Source organism: Camarhynchus parvulus, chromosome 2, assembly GCF_901933205.1.
Source record: "Camarhynchus parvulus chromosome 2, STF_HiC, whole genome shotgun sequence".
NCBI lineage: Eukaryota > Metazoa > Chordata > Aves > Passeriformes > Thraupidae > Camarhynchus > Camarhynchus parvulus.
Window position 1 is genome coordinate 57,400,668 of NC_044572.1, and position 25,755 is coordinate 57,426,422.

A 25,755-nucleotide genomic window follows, 5' to 3' on the forward strand; every position below is an offset into this window, starting at 1 on the left:
AAGGGTATTACTCTGCCAAATATCAAACCACTTTTCTTTCTGTTTCTCTAAGTCTACTTAGAACAATTAAAGAAAAACACCAGTCATTATTTCCTTGTAAACTGAGCGTTAGAAAACTATTCTTGAGGTTTTAGTGGCTAGAGATAAAATACAGAAGTGGTAACACAGACAGGAACAAAGAATTTACCTGATTTTTTGCTCCATTTCCTCTAATGACTCCTTCTTTACTATGTCAAGCTCTTGCTGATGTTCCTTTCGCAGAGTACGTATGTCTTTTCGAAGATTATTCACCTCTTTGCATAGCTTCTGTTTCTCCCCTTCAGTCTCTTCTAGTTTAGTCTGTAAGTCCTTCTGCTGGTTCTGCATATCCACTAGTAACGTCTGCAGCTCCAAAACAGATCTGGACTTTTCTTCAGCATTTTCCTCAAAAGCTTTCAGACTGTCATTTTTTTCACTCAACTGCTGCTGTAGACATTTTACCTTTTCTTCATATCTTAAAGTAGTATCTTCCATCTCAATCTTAAGCACTTCATTCTCCTTCACAATATTATTTTCTAACTCTTTTATCTTCTGTTCTAAAGACTGACTGACTGCCTCCTTTTCCTGCATTTTTTTCTCTAAGTCTCCAATTATCTTCTCCATATCAAGATATTTTTGTTCCTTAACTTTCAATTCTTCCCTACTGCTTGCTAAAACACTGCCACAACAAGCATGCTCATCCACTAACAATGAATATTTTTTTGTTTGCTCCTCAAGTTCTTTCCTCAGACTTTTGGTCCTAACCTGCTCTTCCTGATGGCTCTTCTCAACACATTCTAGTTTTTTAATGAGTTCTTTCTGTTTGTTTTGCAGTTCTAGATGACAGTCATTATTCTCTCGCTGTTCTTTCTCATACTTCTGTAATAATGCATCTTTTTCGGTTAAGTCCGTCTGTAACGCTTGCATTTTTTCTTTGTATGTCTGTTGGACACTCTCAAGTAACTTATTTTTTTCTTGTTCTACAGCAGCTTTTACACTCTCTACTTTTTCCAGCATCTCCTTCTCTAATTCTACAGAATCTCTTGTTGACTTAAGTTTTTCTTCTAAGGACTCAATTTTGGCTTCTCTCTCCTGTACTTTCTGCTCCAACTTTCTTAACTGATCTTCCCTATCTTGCTTAAATTGCTGTTCCTTTTCTTCCATCTGAGACAGTAACTGCTTTCTAATAGAACCTATTTTTTGCTCTGCCTTCTTTTTCAGATCAGCCAGCTTAATGCTGTTCTCTGCATTCAGTCTCTCTGCTAATTCTTTCAGTTCTTCCTCTTTCCTTTTAAGTATCACTGACTTCATTTGATCAAATTCCTTCTCCTTTGCTTCAAAATCAGCTTTCAGTGAATCTATTTGCTTCTCAAGATTAAGCACTTTTTCTTCAGCCTTCTTAAATCTATTCTCCTTTTCAAAAGCCACCTTCTCTGCCTGATGGAGTTGGCAAGCTATTTCTTTCTTCTCTGTGTTTTTTTGTTCATTACACTTTTTAAGTTCCTCTACCAAGGAATCATTTTCTAAGGTTCTCTGAGCAATATCTTTTTCTAGTTCAGCAATTTTTGCTGCTTGTTTTTTTAACTTTGAGGTTAACTCACTTTCTTCCTTTTCCCTTCTGTTTTGCTTTTGTTCCAATTCACTTTTTAAACTATCAAGATTCCTGCTTTGTTTAGCCAGCTGTTCCTTCAGTTTATTTAGCTCTTCATCTTTCTTAGTGGCTTCAGTATTGCTTAATTCAAGTTTGCTCTGCAAATCTTTGATAATATCATGATTTTGTGTAAACTTGGTTTGTGCTTTCATCTTCCACTCTGACAACTGGGCCATGCAATGATCTATCTGATCAAGAGCTGATGCTTTTTCTTGACTCAGCATCTCAACTCTGGATGATAACTCTTCCACTTGATTTAACAACTGCAACCGATCCTCTTGATGTTGTTTGCTTAACAGAGATATGGCTGCTTCCTTCTCTGTTAAACTTACTGTGCTTTCAAGTCTAACATTAAGGTCAGTAACTGTTTTGTTGAGAGCAGACACTTCAGATTGTTTTTCCTGGAGTTCTTCCCTCATTGATGTGACAGCATTGATATTTTCAGATAACTCTTTCCTCAGCTGTGTTATGCAAGTTTCTTTCTCTGATGCTGCTTGCTGCTGATGTCCTCCCTCTTTTTGCAATTGTTTATTTTCTGTTACAAGTCCTGCAATGTCAGCTCTCATAGACATAATTAAATTGTCTTTCTTCTGCAGTTCTTGAATTGACTCTTGCAAAGAAGTAGTAGCAGCAGAATGATGCTCTGTTATTTCCCTAAGCTGAGCTTCTAGTTCAGTTATCTTACTTGTTTTGATTAATATTGCTTCTTTAATCTTTGCAGTTTGGCGCTCACAGTCTGCAATTTTACATGTTATTATGCCAATTTTTTCACTACACCTTTCAATTAATTCATTGCCTTTGGTTTGCAATGAAGCTTCAGCATTCTTCCAAGCATCTAACTGGGCTGTAAGTTCTCCTGACAACCTTTTAAACTCAGTTTCTTTTAGCTGAATTGACTCTATTTTTTTGTCATAATTTTCATGATCTTTATACTGAGAAGATTGCACAGTTTGGAGTTTTTCTTCAAGGGTTCTCACTGTATCAGCCAGCTCAGTAATTGTGGCCTTGTCGTTCTCTTCAACAGCTTTCTGTTTACTGAGTTGTTCCTGAAGTCCTGTCTGCTGTTTCAGGGACTGTTTAAGATCACTTTCCATTTTTTTCAACTGTGTTTTCATGTCACTTTCCTTATCTGACAAAGCACCCACCTTAGCCACTGACTGCCTTAGCTGTTCTTGCAACTCCTTCAGGCATTCCTCCCTTTTCACTCGTTCTTCCCTCAGTTGGATTATTTCTGTTCTGGAGTCCTCCTTTTCAGCACTGAAGGTGAAAAGCTTCTGTTTCAGGTCTCCAACTTCCTGCTCTTTCACTTGCAGTTCCATAGCATGTTGTTCCTTGAGCTCTTCAATCTGCTGATTAAATTTCTTTTCCCAACTTTGGGTTACTTCTTCCAATTTCCTTATGTGGTCCTCAGCAAGACTGTCTAGTTGCTCTTTCTGATTAGATTCCAGTTTTGACACTGCATCATTGATTCCAGATGAGCTGGCATGTGCCATTTCCAAAATTTTAGTATTGAATTCACTCTCTTTCTGACTGAATTCCAACTGCTTGTTTTCAAGCTCCTTTTTTAGTTTAGCTTCCTGCTCAGCAAGTTTATTTTTGAAAGTTTCCTGCATATCTTTTGATTTCTGTTTCATTTTCTCCACCTTCTTCTCCTGACATTTCAGTTTACTTTCATACTCTCCTTGTAAAGCACTAATTCTCTCCTCTGCAGCTAACAGTTTCTGTTCAAGCTCTTCCACTTCCTTGTTCTGTAACTTCTTCATGTGCTCCATTTCATTTTCCTTCTCAGTCAGACTTCTCTTCATCTCATCAGCTTTTCTTTGTAGGTCCTTCAGTTGACATTCATACTGCTGTGTTAGAGTGGCTACTTTCTGTATATTTTCACTTCTTTGCTCCTCTAGCTTTGCAGACACTTGGACAAGTTCAGCTTCAGATCTTTCTGCAGATTTCTTCATTTCCCGTTCATGTGCTTTTAACTCCTCCAAATGTCTGTCCTTCTCCTCCAGTGATTGTTTGAGCTTGTTGAGTTCCTCTTTGAGTACCTTCTCAACACCTTGAATAGACATTTCATGCTCTTTTAACATTGTTTCAATCACTTCATTGTGCCATTTCCTCTCTTCCTCCAACTTTCCTTTCAATTCTTGCTTAGCTTCACACACTTTACTATTTAATTCGGAGAGCTCTTGCTCTAAATCATGACGTATTTTTAGTGCTTCTGAGAGCTCAGAAGACAGTGCTTCTAATTCTGTTTGTTTCACATCCAGTTTTTCTAATGTTTTTTCATTCATCTCTTCTATGTGTGCACAGAAAATTGTTTCTTTCTCTTTCAAAATGGTTTGTATCTCTTGTTGTTGTTTCTCTCTTATTTTTTCTATTTCAGTTATTTGTTGTTGCTTTAAAATTTCAAGTTTTTCTGTCCAAAGCTTTTCTTGCTGCTGTTTCACATTCTCCAGTTCTTTATTGTGTTTTTCAACCATATCATTGATTTCCTTACTGTGCTGGGTTTTTTCAGACTCTATGAGAGTATTTAATTCCTCTGATTGCTTTCTGTCATCTTGCAAGTACTTTGCAAGAGAGCTTTCCAGTTCAAGAATCCTCTGTTAGAATACAGTTTTAAAAGAATATGAATATTCAAAAGGTAAAAATTTGATTAATTTAAAAAAAATCTTACCAGGTTCACATAACTACAGGTTACTTATTCCATTATTTTTAGTGAATGTCAACTTCTTCAATAAGCCTTTAATTCATCTGGTTTGTTCTCACTTTTACTTCTATTATGGAGAGTTAGCTAATTAATAAAAAACTCGCTATCTCACTGCAGTGAAAATACACACAAAAACCTGAAAATAATGTAACTAATTCAAATAAAGTAAGTAGTGACATTTATGAGAAGTATGTTCACACTTTCTTCTTAAACTAAAGTACCAACATATAGGATGAAAAATATAGGGAATTTACAATAGCTTCATGGAGTTTTGTATGTGCCTACTGATTTATCATAATTCTACCTCCCATGGAAATGCTGCTGTGAAGCTTTATTGTTTCTTTAGGCAAAACTTTGAAACAAATATCTGGGAGTGGTGGAATAATGTACAAACTTGCATTAGCAGAAAATACAGTCTTACTCATTACATAAAGCAAAGGACACTGTAAAAATTTAAGCAAATCTTTTTGCTTACTGTGGTGGTGCACTCCCCCCTCCTCTCAGGCTGCACTGACATCTAAGAAATGCTCATTAGGCCTCGGCCTTGAAAAAACAGTATCTGGACTCACCTTTTCCCAAGCTTATCAAAAACCCTGTCTATTCCCAGGAACTGCTGCTGTCTAACAAGCTCAAGTTTTCCTTACAAACCGCACTAGAAACTAGTTTTCTAGCCTGAATGGCATAATATCCCTGTTCTCACACTTTCAAAGAAAGTGCCAACACCACTGTGATCACGATGAAACATTGTTATGACTAAAGCCCACACTCTAGTGATCCCATAAACACCAGTCCAAAATGGGGCCCTTTGAGCTCTCCTTGACACAGGTTGCAACCAGCAATCTCCCTCTAAGTGGGACACCTGTCAGAACTAGTGCACTCTCAAGATTTTTGTACTTGGAGGATCTACAAAAAAATTACGAATACTGGGCCAACATCCTCACTCTTCAAGGCTCAACCCTTCACTTGCTGGGGAGGTGCAAAGGCATCCAAAGTGAGTATTTTGCTTACCTTCGAGGGGAATTTTTCACAGGCACCTTGCTGGCACTAACTGTTTATGTCTGTGTGCATGCACATGAGCATATGCTATAGCAAAGCTAGGAGAAATGCTGCTTTCTTAGATTTTTAAGCACCTTAGGTATCTACGTAAGTTAGACCTGTAGTAAGGTGAAGTCATTGAGTTATAAGCTAAGTGGAATGCTGCTAAGTGTTTTCTTTGCAAAGTTGCTAATTTTAATTTATAGGTTAAATGCTGTTAAATGTTATTCCTCTCTTAAACTCTTAAGGTAAGGTTGTAAGTTGAGTTAGGTATAAGTTAAGTGTTATTCCTTTGTTAAATCATTAGGTTTAAGGTATAATTTAAGTAAAAGTACTCTTATGTTTGAGTGCTGTTAAACTTTTAGGCCATATTCCTTTTCATCTGTGCTCTCACTGTCCTTTTGTCACACTCACCTAAACACACACACACCCACACATCCACCCACACACACCCCCTATATAGTTCTCAGTTAATTTCTGTTTGATTGCCTGGATTTCGTTTGGTTATGTTGTTGCTTGTTCTTCCTTAGTGTGCTTTAACTGTCCTCTAAGTAGTAGATTGAATCTTGCCAACAAACTTTGTTGTGCTGTTGCTTAATATTAAATCTGGTTTTCACTGATACCCTTGCTGCTGATTTTCTAAAGTGATCTCAAACACTCGTTTGTAACACTTGCTAAAGTATCCTTATAAGAATTTGTAAGGCAGAAGTACCCAGAAATTAAAGAGCCTGAAATTTAACTCCGCTTTATAACATACCTAAAAATTAAATAAATGGATATATATTTATATCCCACATAATGCTATAAAGCAAATGTATTTCTATATTTTGCTGATGCCTTAAGTTTTAGCTTTCATATTTTTCAGATTCTGTGCTGCCTAGCATAGCTTTGAGCTTCATTTTAAGTGTTAGCAAGCTCTCTTCACAGAGTAGGTAGACAAGACAATCCTTTTCCAGTCTGAGATCAAGGACAACTGTTACAAGTTTCAGGCCCAAAAAATATAAACAAGAGTGGACTGAAGAGAGAAAACAAGATGGATGGACTTCATAATCTGAAGCTGTAATTGGACAATTAACCCCAATATGCAAATGGATAAAAGTGTGAAACCTAGTGACTATTTTGGGTCCATCATGGGTGTAGCCCTGGCCAGGCTCTTGTACTGCCCAAGACGTATCTTTTTGAGGCCTTTTAATAAATACCTACTTCATTCTATTAGCTCTGTCTGGTCTTTGTTCCAGATCAGCCTCTCAAGGCATCATGCCACCTAGTCTTAAAAAAAAAAACCTAGGGGCTGCAGAATAGCATGGCGATATATTAAACTTTTGTCACTTTAATCCCACAAAACCCAATCACAACAAATCACCATTTGTAAATTTGTCACAGTTAAATACATACTTGCAAATGCTTAGTCTTTTGGAATCTTTACTCACAGTTCTACAAGTCTCTAACTCTTGATGCATTTTCTCAACTTTCTTGTCACACTCAGACTGTATGGCTTTCTTCTGCAGCTCTAATTCTTCCAAGGCTAGGGATTCTTGCTGTTCTTGCTCTTGAAGGACTTTTAAGCACTCACTCTGATTTTTTTCCTGCATGAAGAAGAACAACTAAACAATAAACTACAAATATAGTCATCACACCTTCAAGAACATTATGATAGGATATTTTCAAGTTAATAGAAGTCATACCCCAATCACCTTTACTTTCTGCACAAAAACAAATGGAGTTTGTATTCAGTTTGTGAAAACATAACTGCAATAAATAGCTTCTTTTTTTTTCTTGGAAACCCCTTGTGATCGATGAGTAATGTGATGATTGACTCTCACAATTAACAGACAAATATCATGTATATAGGTTAAGAAAAGTTTTATAGATTTATAGTTATGTTTTACCCCCTTGCGCTGTTATCAAGGGACAGCCGGGGTTGGGACATGTGGGAGGGTCGGCTTGTCACTATGGCAACATCTGACCTCCAATCAGGATTTGAGGAAGTAAACTTCACCACTGGACAGTGAAGGAGTCGATGGACAGAACTTTGGGAGGGGCTAAAGGGTTAAAAGCCAAAACCTCCATTGTGTGGGTGAGCACATGGTGGGGAAAATCCTTTGCTCCCAGCACCATAACATTTTCTCTATTCAGTCTGCCATTGTATTTTTGATAAAGTTTAATAAACCTTTCTAAATTTATGAAAAGTGAGTAGCCATTTGTCACATGCCTTGTCTTTGCATGAAAAACATAATGTAATCAAGCCTTCCATTTTGGTTTGTTTACCACTATTAATTGAGAATAACATTTGAGAGGAGTTGTTGGGGGTTGGGTTTTGGTTTGGGTTTTTTTCCCCCGTTCCTTCCTTGTTATTTGTGGAATTTTGTTCCAATTGAGTAGCTAATAAGAACTGATGGCAGAGAGGGGGAAACTCCTTTGGTTTTTTTGGGAGGTTTTGTTTTCTTTCTGGCTGGGATAAGGGGCTGGGTGCAGCTCCTAGCTCTCCCTCTCTCTGTTTCAGTTTTAGAGGAGGACAGTCAGAGACACTGCTTTTGGGGAAAGGAATTCCACTGCTGCTGCTACAGACCGGCCCAGAGCAGCTTCTTCTGCCGTGGGGTGAGTCTCTGCTCATGAGAACAGCCACTGAACTTATTAACACCCACCTCACTAAAAAAGACACCTATCATTGTCTGCTCAGGCGCCCGGGATCCTGAGCTCAGCTCTCCCTGCCCGGCTGGGAGCCCCTCACCCCCTGCCGGCCCAGCTTGCTGCTTTCTGAGAGTCCTGCTAGGGGCACAGGAACTGGCTGCCCCAAGGGTTTGTGAAGCAAAGCCTCTCTTCCACTCCTTCCCATCTTCGGACAAAAGCCGCCATTGCCATCAGCTCCCCGAGCCAGTGCCGGAGCTCCCCCTGCAGCCATGGGGGAATCATCTCACCTGCCCTGTCCACCGGGAGCCAAAAGCGCCCCTGCCGGCTGTGACCGTAATAACACCAAAATGGGGAAGTGCTGCAGCCAAAAGGCTGTCGCTGGGTCCCTGGTTCTGTTTGTTGTTAATGCCAAAGTCGTTGTTGTTTGTTTGCTTTATTACACATAGCAGTAAAGAACTGTTAGTCCTCTTCCCATATCTTTGCCTGACAGCCCCTTAATTTCACGATTCTAAAAATTTGGAGGGAGGGGGTTTACATTCTCCATTCCAAGGGAGGCTTTTTCTGCCTTCCCTAGCAGACATCTGTCTTGTAAACCAAGACAGGAATAAAGTCTGTTCTCACTTGATTCCACTGCTAAGATATTTTTAAGCTTGTTTCTTACAATTAAGGAAGTAACCTCTGAAACAGGTAGAAAAATATACTCAGGAGAGGGCTGTCAAAGTCTCTCAGTCCGAGTCACTATCCATCATGGAGGGGCACAAAAACCAATCCGCTATTTGTAACAGATATATACATATGATATATATACATATATGTTACATATATATAAACTATTTAGGCAGAATTACATTATTGTCTATAGTGGATTACAATTCATGAAAAAGTGCAAAGAATTGCAACAATTTTTCCCAGACTGATCTCGAAGAAAATACTTTTTCTGATGTCAAACAATATGAATAGTTAACCCTGTTCACATAACACAATACAACCAGACATAACTATACAAACACTTTTCATACAGCCTCATTTTTTGTATTTCGTTTACTCTAGTTCCTGGGTCGGATTGCCAATGATCCACAGAAAGATATTAAAAATCAAGTCTAAAAAATTTCAAAAAAATAAATAGTTTCCACAAGATACAGCTGTTACTGAGCACTGACAGTGATAAGTTATCATTACTAAGTCATTACTATTACTACTGTAAGTTACTCAGTCTTGATCATTGCAGCTGCTTTATTTTCATGTTCCTGAAGACTCTGAGCTATTTGACTTTCGGAAAGCACTCCTATCTTTAAGCACAGGAGGACTCTCACTGTGGAATAGTGTCAACTCAAGACTTTTAATCCCAACTCACACTTAGAGAAATGTTTTTTTATGCGTGTTAGGTTTACTTACAAGAGCTGCCTTCATCTTCTCCTGGAATACCTTTTCTTGAGCCTGTAATCTCTCATTTAACTCCTGATCTTTGGTAGCCAGTTCTTTTTTATGGATTTTTTCTAGTTCAGCAACTCGTTCCTCTGAAGATTTCTGTGAATCAAAGTCAGAAAAAACTAATTTCAAAATATTAACTAACAAAAGACTTTCTATTTTTTCTTAATAAGAAAATAGTGCAGACAGACAGAAGAAACCGGAACCATCTCTTTGCTCCCTTTGAATAAGTTATGATCACTTAGAGTGCTTAAGCCCTGACAGTTCTTATTCTCAAGCTTTAAGTTATCCATTTTCCTTCTCAAGTCTTTCATAGTTGTACTAAAGACACATAGTTGTTTCTAAAGACTCTTCTCCAAGGCAAACTTTGTGTTTTCAGTTCAAACATGATAACACATTGGAAAAGGAACGTTTTTGTAGCTTTCTCAGCTTTCTTGTTTTATGAGCCAGAAAGTCAAGTGGTGATACTGTGTGTAGACAGTTATCTACAACCTACATATGTGCTTCATTTAAGAATAATGTGAAGCACGTCAGTGGTCCCCTTAAAGCATCAGTGTATGCCCTTAGAAAAATTAATACCATCGTGGATATCATTACAAGAACTGTAACTTAAGGGTGTTCAAATTTACAGCTTTGTAAGGCATGTGAAGTATTCCAGCAATTCCTAACTAAAAACACCAGAAAAAGCAAATTATAGAAACTTTTAACCCACAAACAATACGGCAACAAGTTCTTAAACATCTACACATACTCAACTATGATAAAGATTAAAAGCTAAAATTGATTAAAACCCAAAATCCACGTGGAGATGTGTGAGCTTCCTGCCATTAATGTCTTCTTGTCTCTGTTTAAAGTCTCAAGTATACTTTTAATAAACAATTTTATTAAATACTGTGAAGCAATGAATAATACTATTTATTTTTACATGCCATTAATGAACTGATTTAAATTGCTGAAGCAAAAACATCTATGAAGAGTTTTCGGTTTTTCATTAAGTAAATCTTTAATCACAGAAAATAATTTTAATGGATTTTATTAACTAGCAAAAGCTTTATAACAGAGTTCTGTCATACAGATGTATTTTACAACAATGGCTTAACTGAAATAGTTTTTACCTTCATAATCTCAACCACCTCTTGTTTCACTCTGGTTAATTCCCGCTGAAGATTTACTCTCTCTTCTTCACTTGCCTTTTCTACTGCTTTAATTTTTTCATCCATTTCTATTTGCAGTTTTTTACGGGCTTCCTCTGTCTTTTGGGCAATACTTACAGCCTTCTCAAGCTCTTCAAAAGCTGTGAAGAAAAAAAAAGTATATGATAATTGAGAAATATCTATACATTTTGATAGAAGAATTTCACAAAAAGAGAAGAATGAATTTAAGAATTAACCTAGAATTCACATGTTTATTTTCTAGAAAGGAAAGAGAACTGACAAATAGATGTGAATTTCTTCCAATACATCCTGTAGTTTCTATTTCTTTGCCTAAAATCACTATAAAATGCTTAAACCATATTAATGAATGAACTATAACACTCCTCCTCTGCCTATACCTGCTGAATAAACTTTGAAGAAGCGGAAAATAGCTGCACCAAGAAAGGTAATTCACACTAAAACAAGCAGACAGAAACAAACGAAGAATGACTATTATGCAAGTCAGTTATTCGCAGGTCATGAAGAGTTTCTCCTGAATAGAACACTAATATATAATATCAGGCACTTTATATACCTAAGAGTAATTCCAAACTGTAAAACCTAGAGAATCGTTTCTTTAAACTATGTTTCATAGTTTCATAGAGTCCACAGAGATGGCTTTGCTAATTAAATTATCTCACTATTTACATTTAATGTACACTTCTATCAGTGTGGTAGCTGACTGTCTGGCACTTCTAACTTCACAAATAAAATGTAAAAATAAAAAAATTAAAAGTCAAGATTTGCTCCCAGAAAACTTGAATAGCTGTTGTTTCAAAAGAAAGTTGTTTCAAAAGAACACTCAAGCTGCAGTGTTGAGATTTATTTACTCTTCCTCAGGATGCACAAATCCACTGAAACACATTTTAATTTACAAAATAAAAGCAATAATTCCACAGCTTCATCTCATGCCAAGGAGAAGTAGTCTAACATGCTTTATTCACTTCACAGATGATAATTTAGATATAAAAAGAAAGCAAATGAATTCCGGTATTGTGAGCTTGTTTATTTATTCAATACCCCTAAAACTCACTACAGCTGATGTCAGAGTCTATACAGACTTACACAAGACTCGAGTTCAATCATTATTAGGGAAATCTCTTTTCCTGAATGCATCATGAATGTGGAAAACTGTGAAGGACGGTAAACCGGCTGGGGAAAAGCTTACCATGCTCCGCTGGAGGGACAACCCTTAAGCAACAACCTCCCTGGTCATGGCGAAGAAAAAGACTTCCCCAAGAGTGCATTGTTGCTGTATGTTGATTCTGTGTATCCCATTGACCCTTCCCCTTTGTTCTGCCCCTGTGCCCTCATCTCAATCGTTCTGATGTTCTGCCCCACCCCTCGCTATCCCTATATAAACCCCTGCTCCTTCTGCCTAAAAGAGTTCTTTGTCCCTGGACCCCTTCAAGGTAGGAGCTCAATAAAGACCCTCCGTGCAACCCCATATGAAGACTCCGTCCCTTCCTTCTGCATCGCTCGTGGCTGAAATCACCCGAGAGCTGAAATCATTCGGCAGGAGCAAGATGTGCCTGTGCACCCAGGATGTCTTCTTAAAGACGCTCCTCTGGGAAGGCTGCGGCACTCTACCATCTCTGCCTGCTGCAACAGAAAACCCCTACAGCATTATTAGAAAAAATTAGTCTCAGAACATCCTACTATTCCATTAGTACTTAGCATAACAGAATTTTGGCAAAATACCTCTGTAAAATTCAAAATCACAATGCCAATATCAAGACTGTATGAGAGCACAAGCCCCTAGAAGTATATTATTCTATTATACCCTGGACTACTGGGACTCTATTTTGCAAGGCAACAGAAAAAAACCAAACTTCTGAAGTGTTATTTATATGCTAAGCTTTCTTCCAATAAATTATGTTCCCAAAAGAAAATAATAATAGACTCTCACATCTCTAGTTTTGATTCATCATTAGTTCGTAGGCATTCACAGCAGTTATTGCAATCTTTGCTTTTTTTGAAGTTATCTTTAATAACATTCAAGCATGTATTTGAGAAGTGAGCAATAATTTCCATTCCACATCTTTTGACAACATTAAACACTGAAGATTTTAACCACAGTCTGTACTTTTGAGACAGTGCTGCAAATATGTCTTCAAGTAACTTAATTCCATACAACTGGATTCACCCAAATTCTGACCTTCTACGGAATTTTCTTGTTTTTTGAGGAAGCCTTTTTCTGACTACTCACAGCAACAATCATGTTTTAAGGCAAAACGGGGCTGTTACTGATTCTGGCGATACCAAAGAAGACCACTGTATCCACTCTTCCACTTCTGGTTCTGCTTAAATGCTAAAACTATTACAAAAAATTAAGATCACTAGAGACTGTTTCAAGCAGAAACAGTCTAAAATGTAATACAAGCATGCACAAGGCTTATAGTTCCTTATTTTGCACAGTTCTTCACAGACCATTTTGCCACATGCCATCTACAGGACTCAAGTTCTCCCCACCCGTGACACCAGGCACAAGTTGATTATGAATATTGTAGAATAATGCAAAACTGTTTGGAGAATGGTAATGACTTCCCTGATGCTCCTCTCAGTCCTAACAAAAGCAGGCCAAGCAAAACTGGTGAAGTCATTCAGTATTACAGCATCATCTTTTTTCAAAACCAAACAAAACCCGAAACAAACAAGCAAACGAAAATATAAAACAAAACAAAAATCCACCCCATCCTATGCATCTTTGCAAAGTATAGCTTCAAACTAAAGCCTGCAAGTAGAACATTGAGTTATTTCACTTTTCCATATACATTTTCTGATTCTTGTTCTGAGCATCATGTAGGTTATTTTCATTTCAGAAAATGTTATTTTCGTTTTCATTTATTTTCATTTGTATTCTCTTTCCTTCTGCAAAAGGAAAGCGAATATATTTGCCATAGCCCACAGATCAGCCAAAGAGAAGATCCAGGATCACAATAGGATTGACTACTGATATGGAATTCAGTAGTCAATCCTATTGAAGAAACATGCAGTACAAAAGCTGAGAAACATGCAGTACAAAAGCTGCATCACCATAATCACAAGCAGGATGCTAATACAAAAACTAGACAAAAGCTGATGGTTAAAAAGCCAAGAGGGTATGAAAGCACAAAGAAGCAATACTTCACAGAAACACAGCTGGATCACTAGAAGTTAAATTATACACCTCTCAGGCACATTTAGCCCTTAAGCAAAACAGAATATTTTCATTCAAAGTAGATAATTCTAGTGTAGCTGGACACAACCAAATTTCAAACCAGCAGAGGGCTAAACTATCATCAAGCAGACAGAATGTGGTCTCTATTATCACTGTTACTCTTAATCTGTGAGAGATTTTAATTCTCTGTATCAAAACATGAAATAAAGTCCATGTTTTTATTTAAATATACCTACTCTGAATGTAGAGAGTAAAGGCACTGCCTCTGCATTCTTCTCCAGCCTGCAGAACTCTGTTCAGGGAAGATCTTTCAACCAAGTATTGGTTGAATGAAGTCTCACAAAGGCACATCAGCAAATCAGAAATAGAAACAAGCACACCAACAGGGTCTCAGGTTTGTCTTCCAAAACCCCATTCATGTGACAAAGCCAGACAAATTGAAAACTTTCCTGTGCAGTATGTAAATCACAAAAAATGAGTCTGAGCAGAGTTTAGGAGTGCAAGGTTTGCAAATCTGTTTTTTATACAACATGTGGTGGACAGTTGACTACTTTACCTACACCACTCCAAAGTACCAGTCTTGGTTCCCTTCACCTTACTCCTCGCACCCAGAGTAACACTTTGCACTGCAAAGCCTTCTGGTTTCCTCTGCTGGTGCTGCACACCTTTTCTCTTTGTCTAGAGTGCCTCCTAGTGCTAAACACCGTGAAGGAAGCAAAACAGCTTTGTATACCAGCTGGCAAAGGAGAGATTCACGTTCAATTTCTGAGGGCTCAGAGCAGGCATCATGTCCAAATTTTGGGAAAAAAAAAAAGGTTGAAATCATTCCTACAGCTAACTTGTGCATCTAAGCAGGATTTTAAATGCGCAGTCCAAGCCTTTTTTTCACTGAAGAAAGGTGCAAAGCATATGTTAATTAAGCCTGCAAAAAAAATGCTGCCTATAAGTAGGATTTCCTTTCTAAAGACTTTGTTTGCTCATAGACTATTAGTAAGTCAGTAATCTGCATCCTGAGAAGTCATGAAGTACTTAGGCTAGGTAATCTAAAGAGAAAAAAACTTAAGTTTAGCTAGAAATTTATAAATACCAAAAAGATCTTTGTTGAAGTAAAAAAAGAAATGTGTTGCAGTTACCTCAAGTAGAAGTGCCTGAGAAGCACAGAATTTACTTTTAGAACCCAGCTCAAGCACCCAATGCGTGATGTAAAAAAACCAGCACCCTTACCCCAGTCCTGTTCATACAAGGCTTGGGAAAGGCACCATGATTCACTTATTGGCATATGTGGATGCACAAAAACAAGATGCTCTGAGAGATTTCAACATAATGTACCTCTAACTACCAAAAGAAAAATAACTGAACTGAGGAGACCAAATTACACTTTATACTGTTTTGTACACAACAAAAAATAAGCATACATATCTTTTCATGATTTCACTACACAAAAATGCATTCACATTAAATCAAACACTGGAGCAATTCCAAAGTCCTGATTTACAAAGAAAAATGCCAGAGATGTAACAGTAGGCAAGATGACATGGAAATCTATACCAATTTTTAGTCTCCAAGCAGCACTACAAAAGTAAATTTCAATTGTATCCTTATCCTTATTTTACTATAACATAAATGAAATTAACATTTCTGCTTCATTCCATGATTTCAGTTCTTCACTAAACCATGACATAGAAAAAGATGTCTAGAATTTAACAGTCTAGATGCAGTTCTGTGCCATGTGGTTTATGATGATCCTAGCAGAGCAGGGAGGTTGGACCAGATGATACACTGTGGTCCATTCCAACCTTACCAATTCTGTGGTTCTGTGAAAGTCACCTCACATTAACTATCCAAAACCCAGAACTTTTAAATGTTGACCTCAAATACATGAAATTGCCCAATTCATAAATTCGTTACAACTCAAAGGTTGAGACCTAAAAAGCAATTTCAGGCTCTCTTAGTATGCAAGGTGGTTTTCTCAAATAATTTAGTTCAACTGCATTGAACCACACTAACATTGTAGATTACAATATTTTTGGAACGTATTAAGCCAAGGATATAATAGAAAAATCTAATAAAGGTCACCTTACAATTCTGTCTTAAAAGCAGTGTTAATTAATTTTCCAAGGGCTCCAACACACATATATGCATGCTTAAAAGACTATAATAAATAAACACACTCAAAGGTAAAGTTGACACTTATGCACTGTAAAATCAACCAAAGCACTTAAAATTTTTGTTTAAAAAGGAGCACATTTAACACACAAATCTCCCCCTAGAAAAGTGTAGTGTACTCAACACAACATTCATTCAAATTAAATTACTTCTCAATACAACAGAAAGTTTTCCAGTTGTCTACAGAATCATCTCTAATCTGATTTCAGCTTCTGGCCAGGCAAACTTGAAGAAATTACTGCATTCATTAGTGTGTGTGGATAGTACATTAATAATTCATAACTGTTTCTCCTGCCTCAAGAAACACTATTGCATACAACTATGATAGTAACTTGATATCTACAGAAGTATTAAAAGATTCTTCACCTTCTTTTCTTAATCATGAAGAGCTTTCTAGTCTCCCAGTACCAAAAAAAAAATACACTGTAGGACTGACTGACTTTTGAAGTATGAATTTCCAGAACTAAAAAGATACACGCAACCTTGAAAGGGTAGGAGAGGAAGGGACCTAATGAAAATGTTTATTGCATTCACAAGATGGATGTTCCAGCTGGTTTTCTGCATTACAGAATGATATATCCAAATTAATCTTTAAAATTCCAAGTTCTAATCTAAATCTATATAGACTTAAAATAAACCACTATGAACTGCATTGTTTGAACTCTTCATTGCTTTTTAGACAAAGAAAATATGTATAATATTTTATTCCAAGTAACACCTGAGCTTCTGCCAAAAGAGTGAGCTTCTTTGCATGCCCATGAGAACAAATTAAATTATTCTAAAAGAATTCTGATGTAGTACAAAACAATTTCACTGTTTAAAAAACAATGGTTAAACTTCATTTCATGCAAAAGTAGAACTCCAAGCACACATAATGTTACCTAATTTCCATAAAAAGCAAACTACACCATATAACAGTTACATAAATGTTCCTCTGTTACAAGCCTGAGGCAAAAGGAATCATCACTGCTGTTTCACTTAAATCAGAAATGCTTCCATTAAAATAATTGAAAGAAAATGCTTACTATGGTTATAATATTTTTACTTCTTCACAAATTCTTACACACTCACTGCTATGTTTTCTATGTGAATTCCTGGTGGCATTATAATGACAATTTATAGGTACTTGCAAGTTTCTCTTCTTAAGTTAGACCAGAAGACTCCATCAATTTTTTCCTGTACAAACAAGGATGCCTTTCAGAAGTTTCTTTCCTGAATCCAGTTTTATTGGTAACAGACAAATCAGTCAAAAGCATCCCTATACTCTGCTGTCCAGAAGTGAAGTTAGCAATGATGCCACAGGTGATGTGTAGAACAACAGAAAAAAGAGCATCTCTTAATATTCATTCCAAACAACTGAAGAAAAAGACCACACTGAAGCTTTCTGATGTACAAATGTGAAAGCAAATAATCTAGGTATATTCTTACCAGCTCTTTCAGATTTTTCTTTCTGCTCTTTTAATTCCTCGCCTTTTGTAGTTATTTGTTTGATTCGAGCACGCAGTTGGGCTACCTCCTCCTCCTTAATTTCCAGTGTTTCATGCATTTGCCGTTTTGTCTCTGCAATTACCATGCCCTATGGAAAAGGTCCTTGTGATAAAAAGCTAGCAAATAAATAAGACATATACCTGAAACAATTTCAAGCCAGGGCACAATCCTTGCCAGGAATAAACTGTAATCTCTTATTATGAGACCAGAGATCATAGGATTTTTCTATGTCAGAAAACAGAAAATGCTAACAAAAAGAAAATAAGAATAGGGATTATTTTTAAGAGTATCCAAAATTTATCAAGTGCTGAAAAGAACTCCAGCAAACATGGACCATCCAAAAATTTCCTCCTTCTAGTACAGACACTTTCCTTTGAAACATGTATTCTGTAAACAAACCCAAACTAAAAGCATTGTAGAGTCCATACTTCTCCTTTGAGATTACACCATACAATGTTAGTCATGTCACTTATGACACCACCAGAAGTTCCTCCAGGTACCAAGACTGTGATTAAAAAACTTTTAAGGAGTGAAAAACTGAGAAACTCCTTATTGTCTATTGAAAGCACAGTTACTTTACTGGTTATTTTAAAATTAATTTAATTGTATCTCATCTTTATTTGTGTTTGGGGTTTCTTTGTTTGTTTTAGAATTGGCATCAAGGAATGTATTCAGTATATCTGCTTCATCCTATATAATGTTGCAGTATTAAGTATAATTTAACAGACATATGATATATATACAATAAAATTCTGAAGTAGCTTAAATTACTTGTTTATTAAAACATAGATGAAACCATCAGACCACTAAAACCAGCTTCTAATACCAAGAACTAGATATTTTGTGTTTTAAACAATCTTCATCAAAACCTACAGCTTTGTTACCTTGTCTTGTTCTAGCTGTTCAATCAAATTCTTTGCATCACGTAGCTGTGTAATCAGTTTAGTCTTCTCAGCCATGTGAAGGTCCTAAAAAAAGATCCCAACCACAAGTTGGTTGACAAACAGCTTAGCTTCGCCTCTGACCCTGCACTATGCCTTGGAGGAAGAACACAGAACACAATCAAGGGAAACTGAAGTGGGCAGTTTTAAATTACTTTTACATCTCCCAGAGGTAGGCTGTCTTATGGCTTCTGTAATAATTCAGAGATCTGAAGGCTTTGTTAGAGCCTCCACACCAGAGGTCTGAGTTAGTAAAGTAAAATAAGAAATATGTCTAAGATTTCTGCTCTATTACCTGCATTTTGGTTTACAAGAGGATCTCAGCAATGCAACATAAATGATTGTTACTAGCCGTGTTCTAGAAAATGTCATTAAAACACTCAAGTCTTTCAGAGCTTTTTCAAACCAGGCTAGTGCTCAGAGATGAAGACAGAGACGGGAATCTAATCTCTGTAACTAAAGTTAAGTACAGCTATACTTAGCACATTTTCAGATTTCATTACTATTAGCCACCTTACTTACACTCCACACTCATCATTAATGGCCTTAAAAGGAAAATTGAGCAAAGTATTAATTTATTAGCTTTGTGATTGCACTTATGTTCACTATATTGTGATCTCCACTGCCCTGCCTTCATTTTCTTTCTCTTAATTTACATAATTAATGCCTCATTCACTATATCTTAAAGGTTTAGTTTTGCTCCACTTTTCTTACTTTACCTTCTGTCTTCTGTGCTAAGACAGTCTTTTTCTCACTCCAATTTCCCACAACTACTTATTTCTAATACCATTCTGATGGTTATTTATACAATAAGTTTTCATACCCTACTTCACCACTCTAAAGTAATTGTTGAGTGTATTCATTCCAGATGTGTTTTGCACCTTTTTCTCCAAAAAAGTACAGGGAAAATTTGTTTCATGGTCTGCCCTATCAATAAATTTTGGAAATACTGGAGTTCTTACTGTATTTTCATGGTTACCCATAAAGCTAAAAGCATTTTCCATACCTTCATTTTTTCCAGCTCCTGAAGCCTCTCTTCCAGCTGTTCTTGAAGTGCCTCTTTCTCGTTGGTCAGTTGGGCACAGCACTCCTTATGTGACCGAATAGTCTCCTTACAACGTTGCAGCAAGTTCTCTTGGCGCTTCACCCTCTGATTAAGAGTTTCCAGTGCTTTAACAGAATCTTCATTATCCCCTATAAGACAATGTACCAACATTACCACATGCATGACACTTCCAAAATGCAGATCTGCAATCATTCACAATGCCGTGGACTCACAAGTCTCTAAAGAAAGTTGTGTGAAGTCTGCAAAACTTCCCAGTTCCTCCTGTAAGTGCCAGAAATATTCCACACATATACAGAGTAGTAAAGAGTATTTAACACTAAGTTAGCTTACAAAACCCCATACTTTATGAGCTTCAAAATTAAGCTATTAATAAACAAAGCTTTTTAAGTAATTAAAAAGTCATCATGATTTATAACCTGCCTGCTGCTACTAACAGAATATGCACGAGTAAGAAAAAATGCGATGCAAAGTAAATCACAACTCTCAAGTGCCATGCACACAGATTCTTGCTTTCCCAAGGCTGGGCATCAGATTAGTTCTAAAATACCCTGATTGGCAATATTACGTTCAGCAGGATAAAGGTTATACTTAGTGTCTTTCTGAGCAGTACTCATAGAATCATAGACTGGTTTGGGCTGGAAGGGATCTTAAAGATCATCTAGTTCCAACCTCTGCCATAGGCCAGAACACCTCACAGAACAAGTTGCTCAGAGCTCCATCCAGCCTGGCCTTTAACACTTCAAAGGATGGGGCAACCACAATTTCTCTGGGCAACCTGTTCCAGTGCCTCATCACCCTCACAGTAAAGAATTTTTTCTAATATCTATAATTTAAACCTACGCCCTTTCAGTAGGTTTGAATCACTGTATAGCCAGCACATTTGGTAGTATTTTACTGTGTGCTTCTGCTCTGATGCTCTAGAGGTTGCAAGAGTATTTGACATTGTACTGGATTTGCATGGCCAAGCTTCAGTAGTTACTGAAGGAGAACTACAGGGGTGGCTTCTGCAAGGAGCTGCCAGAAGCTGCCGGAAGCTTTCTTCATTTCCGGCAGAGCCAATCCCTGGCAAAACTCCAAAGACAGATGTGCTGCTGGTCAAGGCTGGGCCGATTAGAAATGGTGGTAACGCCTCTATCATATAAAAATTAATAAGAAAGAAGAAAAAAGTTATTGCACAGTTGTAACTGCAGCCAAAGAAAAGCGGAGTGAGAACATGTGAAGGGAACAACTCTGCAGGCGTGAAAATCCATGGAGAAGGAAGAGGATGAGGTGTTCCAGGCACTGGAGCTAGGATTCCCCTGCTGCCTGTGGTGCAGACCATGGTGAAACAGCCGTGCCCCTGCAGCCCATGGAGGACCAAGGGGATGCAGAGATCCACATGCAAGCCATGGAGGAGCCCATGCCAGAGCAGGTGGATGCCTGAGAGGAGACTGTGAACCTGTGGGAGGCCCATGGGAGAGAGAAGCCTACTCTGGAGTAGCCTGTCCTTCAAGAACTACACCCTGTGGAAGAGTGACCCATGCTGCAGCAGTTTGAGGAGGACTGTGGGATGGGCTCACATTACAGCAGTTCACAGGGAGCTGCTGTCCATGAGATGCACTTATGGCAGAGAAGTTCTTGGAGAACTGTTTCCTGTGGGAGGGACCCCACAATGGAGCAGGAGAAGCACTCCTCTCCTGAGCAGTGGATGAAATCACAGGTGACGAACTGACCATAAACCCCCATTCCCTGACCCTCTGAGGAAAGAAGTAGAGATGGGGGGAGCGGGAAGGGAGGGGGAAGGTGTTTTAAAGGTTTTAATTTACTTCTCATTATCCTGCTCTGATTTTATTAGTAATAAATTTGCTTCGTATCTATAATTTGAGCCTGTTTTGGCAATGATGGTATTTAGTAAGGGATCTTTCCCAGGCCTTATCCCAGCTCATGAACCCTTCTTTAAATTTTGTCTCCTCTGTGTGGAGGAGAGTGAGAGAGCCGCTTTGGTGGATGCCTGGCACACTACAGTCCAGAGGCAGACTCACGCACAGAAAACATCTGGAATCAAAATTTTTCATTATTGACTAAGCAGTACAAAAACCATGGCACTAGATAAGAACACCTCCCCCTAACACTTCCTATCATCCCTGCATATAAAAACCATAGCAGATGCTGAACAAATATAATTTCAAGATGTATGTTTACCCCTGTCTTAACCTTACCTTTTATGAAGGGTACCAATGAAAGACACTTTTATTATGTATCAGCATTGTAATGTCCTTTGCTCAGTAATCAAATACATACAACACCGAGAATCCCACTAATTTAAACAACCTCCAGATGTGAGGAATATTCAGGTTATTCAATAGCAGGAATATCAAAATTGATCTTTGTTTTTACTTTTTTTCTGATAAAACAAGAGAAAAAACCCCCAAACTCACAAACAAAAAGACAGAGACTGGCAACTAATCTGGTCTCTAAACTCCAGGTATAAGTCCTCACTTATGCGGAACAGAATCTCTTAATTGTATTAAGTTGGGATAGTAAGAACACCTACCAAGAAAGCAATAATTACAATGTTATTATCAATACTGTCAAAGGAAAGACAGACAAGATCTGAATTCTTATGAAAATTTAGTTTCTTAAAAGGATTATCCTGTCCTCTAGCTGCCAGATGGTTTTCAAAACAATTGTCTTCTTCTAGAAAATATATCCTTACTATGACATGGTCAGCCCTAAATATTGTTACTCCATCATAAATAACAACAGGTTTATTCCCCAAAATGTAACATCTCTTGAAAAAGCCACAATGCCTACCGTTGCTTCCTGGTTCCACAATATTTTCTGCACTGACTTCTTTCATTGGACTTCGAACTTGTGGTTCTGATTGGACATTTTGATCAGGCAATTCAGTGCCTATCTGACCATTCTGTAATCTCTGTTTCAGCAACAACACCTAAAGAAAATGTTCTTTTTGTTAAAAAAAATCTAAGGATTCAAAGCAGGTAATTTTTTAATCTTCAAAACTAGAAAGAGTTAAATTAATTTTGATATTAGCAAGTAGAAAAAGGAAAAATCTGTCTGAAATTTTTTACCATTTTTTAGAAGTCAGAATTATGCTTCCAATTAACAAAAGTAAAATTACTATGGGTAGAGAAACAAAGACCAATTAAGCAAAATATATGAATTTTGCAAAAGCAATTTTAGGTCAGACATCTGCTAAAGTTGATGTCTTGATAACAAAAACATCACAAAAGTATTTAAGTGCAAATCAGCCAATCCTATTTAACATGAGTGAGATTTTTACAAAGGTATCCTCTACCACAAAGACACACTTATTTCCAGAAAATTCTAAATTCACAAGATGCTTTTCAACTTCAGAGCAATTATAATAAAACATGGATATGCATCATAGGAAATATATAGCTAAAAAGGAAATTTAAGAAGAGCAGTTTTAAACATCATCTGTTTGGTAAATTTTCTTACCTGAGTTTGCAGGACATTAATAAGTTGATCCTTTTCTTCTAAGGAAGCATCAAATTCCTCTTGGAGATGTTTCTTAGCTTGTTGATCCATCTGGAGCTCCTGACAATACAAACACATCTCAAATGAATGTGAACTCAACGAATGTGAACTCAAAAGACTTATGAAAATATTCTGAAATATTATGAAAATATTATGAACTCAAAAGACTTATGAAAATATTATGAAATAGCATCTACAACATCTCTTTCATAGTTGTGATCCCAAAATACAACAATAAAGTGTATTTTTTTTAACTATACAACATTCTACACAATATAGTAAGAACATCCAATTATAATACCAGGATTAAAACAGCAAGAGTCTAGATCTGACGGAAGATTATCAAGGATTCTTTTTCCTAAAAGTAAGTTTGTATAGGGTTCATTTCAAGCCTGCTCCTGAAAAACTCTCTTCCATGCACACATTTCTCCTGGAAGCTGAAGACTGCACTTTGGAAGGTTCTTCACTTTGCCACCAGATTAAATCAACATAAAGAGAAGAAATGTAAAATTCCTTATGTTCATTCAATGTGCCACCATTCTAAAATGACAAATGCCATGTACAAGAGAAGAAAATTGGTCTTTTTATTCCACAAACGTGTCTCAAATGAGAAAGGCAGAGAATACCAAACAATTTAAGTATGTGGCTTTACTTGATACTTCTATGCATTTGTTTGGCTAAACACTCTTAGAAGCTTGTAGATATTGCCTAAATTCTTTAGTAATATCTACAGAGTCTTATAACATATTTCCTGAAGGAGTTTTTTTTAATTACTTCCTATGCTTTAAACATTTAAATTTCTTAAAATAATTATCATCCTAATAGGAAATACGTGTACCTAAATTAATTCACATCTAACTGCTTCCAAGAACCAGAACCACACATACATCATGCATGAACTGCAAATACTTTCAGAAAATTTTCAATATTTTTTATTTATATGTTTATTTCATCCATAGATATCTTCCCCATAATTTACTCCAGGAAAAGAATGCTTCTATGACTGTTATTCTGCAAAGATCACTTGTATAAAAGCAATCACCACCCATAAACTTGAGTTCCATTAGCCAGGCAAAGACAGAGGACGATAGATAAAGAAAGTGTGAAAAAGCAAATGAGACAAAACAGCACTGTATGTTTCCTGAACTGCCTTCCTCCAACTCCAAATCTTGTTTTTATGCTGTCTTGCTGTCTATCCCTTACCCCCAACAGTGAATGCCCTGCCACAGATGAGGCTGATACCAGCTTTGAAAACCATATCTGTATGAGCTGAGCCTGTCGGGCCATGCAGAGGCACGATGGTGAGGGAAAGCATCACTGCAAAAACCATTACTCTCTTCCCAGCTATATCCACTTCCTAACAATGCATTGCCTCATGTTCTCAGCAATTACTGATCACACTTCTCCCCTCTGCTTCTGAGCTTTAGAAGCAATTCCTTTCAAACGAAGCAAAGCAGGCCAGTGTGAGAACAAGTATCAAAGAGATTTATTGAAATCAACACAGAAATGGTCCTCTTTGGTTCTCAGAGTCCCTTCTGATCCTGTATTGTGAAGGAGAACACTGAAGACTGCTCTAAGACTGGTTTTGAGGAATTACTCCTAACAGGAGTAAACTAAGGTAAGTAAAACCACATTTATTTCTAGGGACTGTGTCACACTGTTATTTTAGCCTCAAAGGAAGATTAGTTTCCTCATACATGGCCCACTTAGAAGAAACTTGCCTGATTCAACATATTTATGGGAAAAATGGACTGTATGATGAAGAAAAGGATTACTATCATTAATTTCTGACAATAAATTACTACATCAATGAATTAACTACTTTGGACCATGTTAGCTTCCCAATGGAAACTTACCATTTTATTTGTAATTTTTCCTTCGTTGTCTGTTTTACCTAATGCTGCAACACCTGGGCTTCCAATAGATCAGAAAAACACTTTTTGAAGTGTATCAATTAATGAAAAAGATTTTCAGTGTTAGATTTGAAGGAATCTTTAAATTTACAAGATTGGTAAGAATGAAATTTTACACAAAATATACATATATATAAAACAGAAATATATGAGTAACTTATGTACATATATGAATCACAAAGACTATGACAGAAGTAAAAAAAAAATACACATGGTCCAATTCTATCATATGCCAAAGATTTAACTCTGTTCCACATTTGCCTTCCTGACTTCAACAAATAGCAATAAACTGGAAAACCAACCCTACAGGAGCATGTAGATATGGACCTAACACAGAAAAAACTTTTTCATTTGACCTTGTAGTGATCTGGAAAAGATACAACCTTGGCAAGCCAATTCTGACAGTAAAGCAATGATTTTTTCCCTCATATGCACTGATAGTTTAGCTTAGGACATCGTGACAGTCTGGACACAGGCTACAGCTCAGATGAACACAGTACTCCCAGCACTGACCCACTGCTCTCAGCTGCTGGGGCAGAAACAGCACAGATGTGAACCAAAATGCTTTCCCACTAGCACACACAATTCACAGCATGCTCACCTGAATTACTCTCCAAATCATTGAAGAGTGCCCAGCAATTTGCCAGTGACCTTGAAATGACTGGATGCCTGACTAGTCACAGGGATAGGTTCTTGTGGGTGAGCTTGAGCCTTGAGTACACACATGGCCAGAAGCTCACAGTCACCATCCCTCATTATGGAAGGGGACAGGCCTCGGTCCCTGTCTGTGGGTAAAGCACCGAAGTGCCTGGAGTAAGTCTGCCTTCAGGCAAAGGTGGGACCTCACCACAGTCTAATGG

The 25,755-nt window shown here is 37.3% G+C and overlaps 1 protein-coding gene across 5 annotated transcripts in view; it reads right to left on the bottom strand.

The window, feature by feature from the left end:
* GOLGA4 (golgin A4) overlaps positions 1 to 25,755 on the bottom strand; it is a 78,008-nt gene that overhangs the window by 22,357 nt on the left and 29,896 nt on the right. For 4 of the 5 annotated variants that reach the window (XM_030944188.1, XM_030944187.1, XM_030944191.1 and 1 more), the window contains 9 exons: positions 22,944 to 23,042; positions 22,275 to 22,413; positions 19,422 to 19,609; positions 18,359 to 18,442; positions 17,415 to 17,562; positions 10,583 to 10,761; positions 9,435 to 9,566; positions 6,839 to 6,994; positions 188 to 4,266 (listed from right to left, as the gene is read on the bottom strand). In XM_030944188.1, coding sequence (XP_030800048.1) covers positions 188 to 4,266; positions 6,839 to 6,994; positions 9,435 to 9,566; positions 10,583 to 10,761; positions 17,415 to 17,562; positions 18,359 to 18,442; positions 19,422 to 19,609; positions 22,275 to 22,413; positions 22,944 to 23,042 — 5,204 coding nt within the window. Of the gene's footprint in view, positions 1 to 187; positions 4,267 to 6,838; positions 6,995 to 9,434; positions 9,567 to 10,582; positions 10,762 to 17,414; positions 17,563 to 18,358; positions 18,443 to 19,421; positions 19,610 to 22,274; positions 22,414 to 22,943; positions 23,043 to 24,838; positions 24,892 to 25,755 lie in introns of all 5 variants that reach the window. The other variant, XM_030944190.1, reaches the window with a different exon arrangement.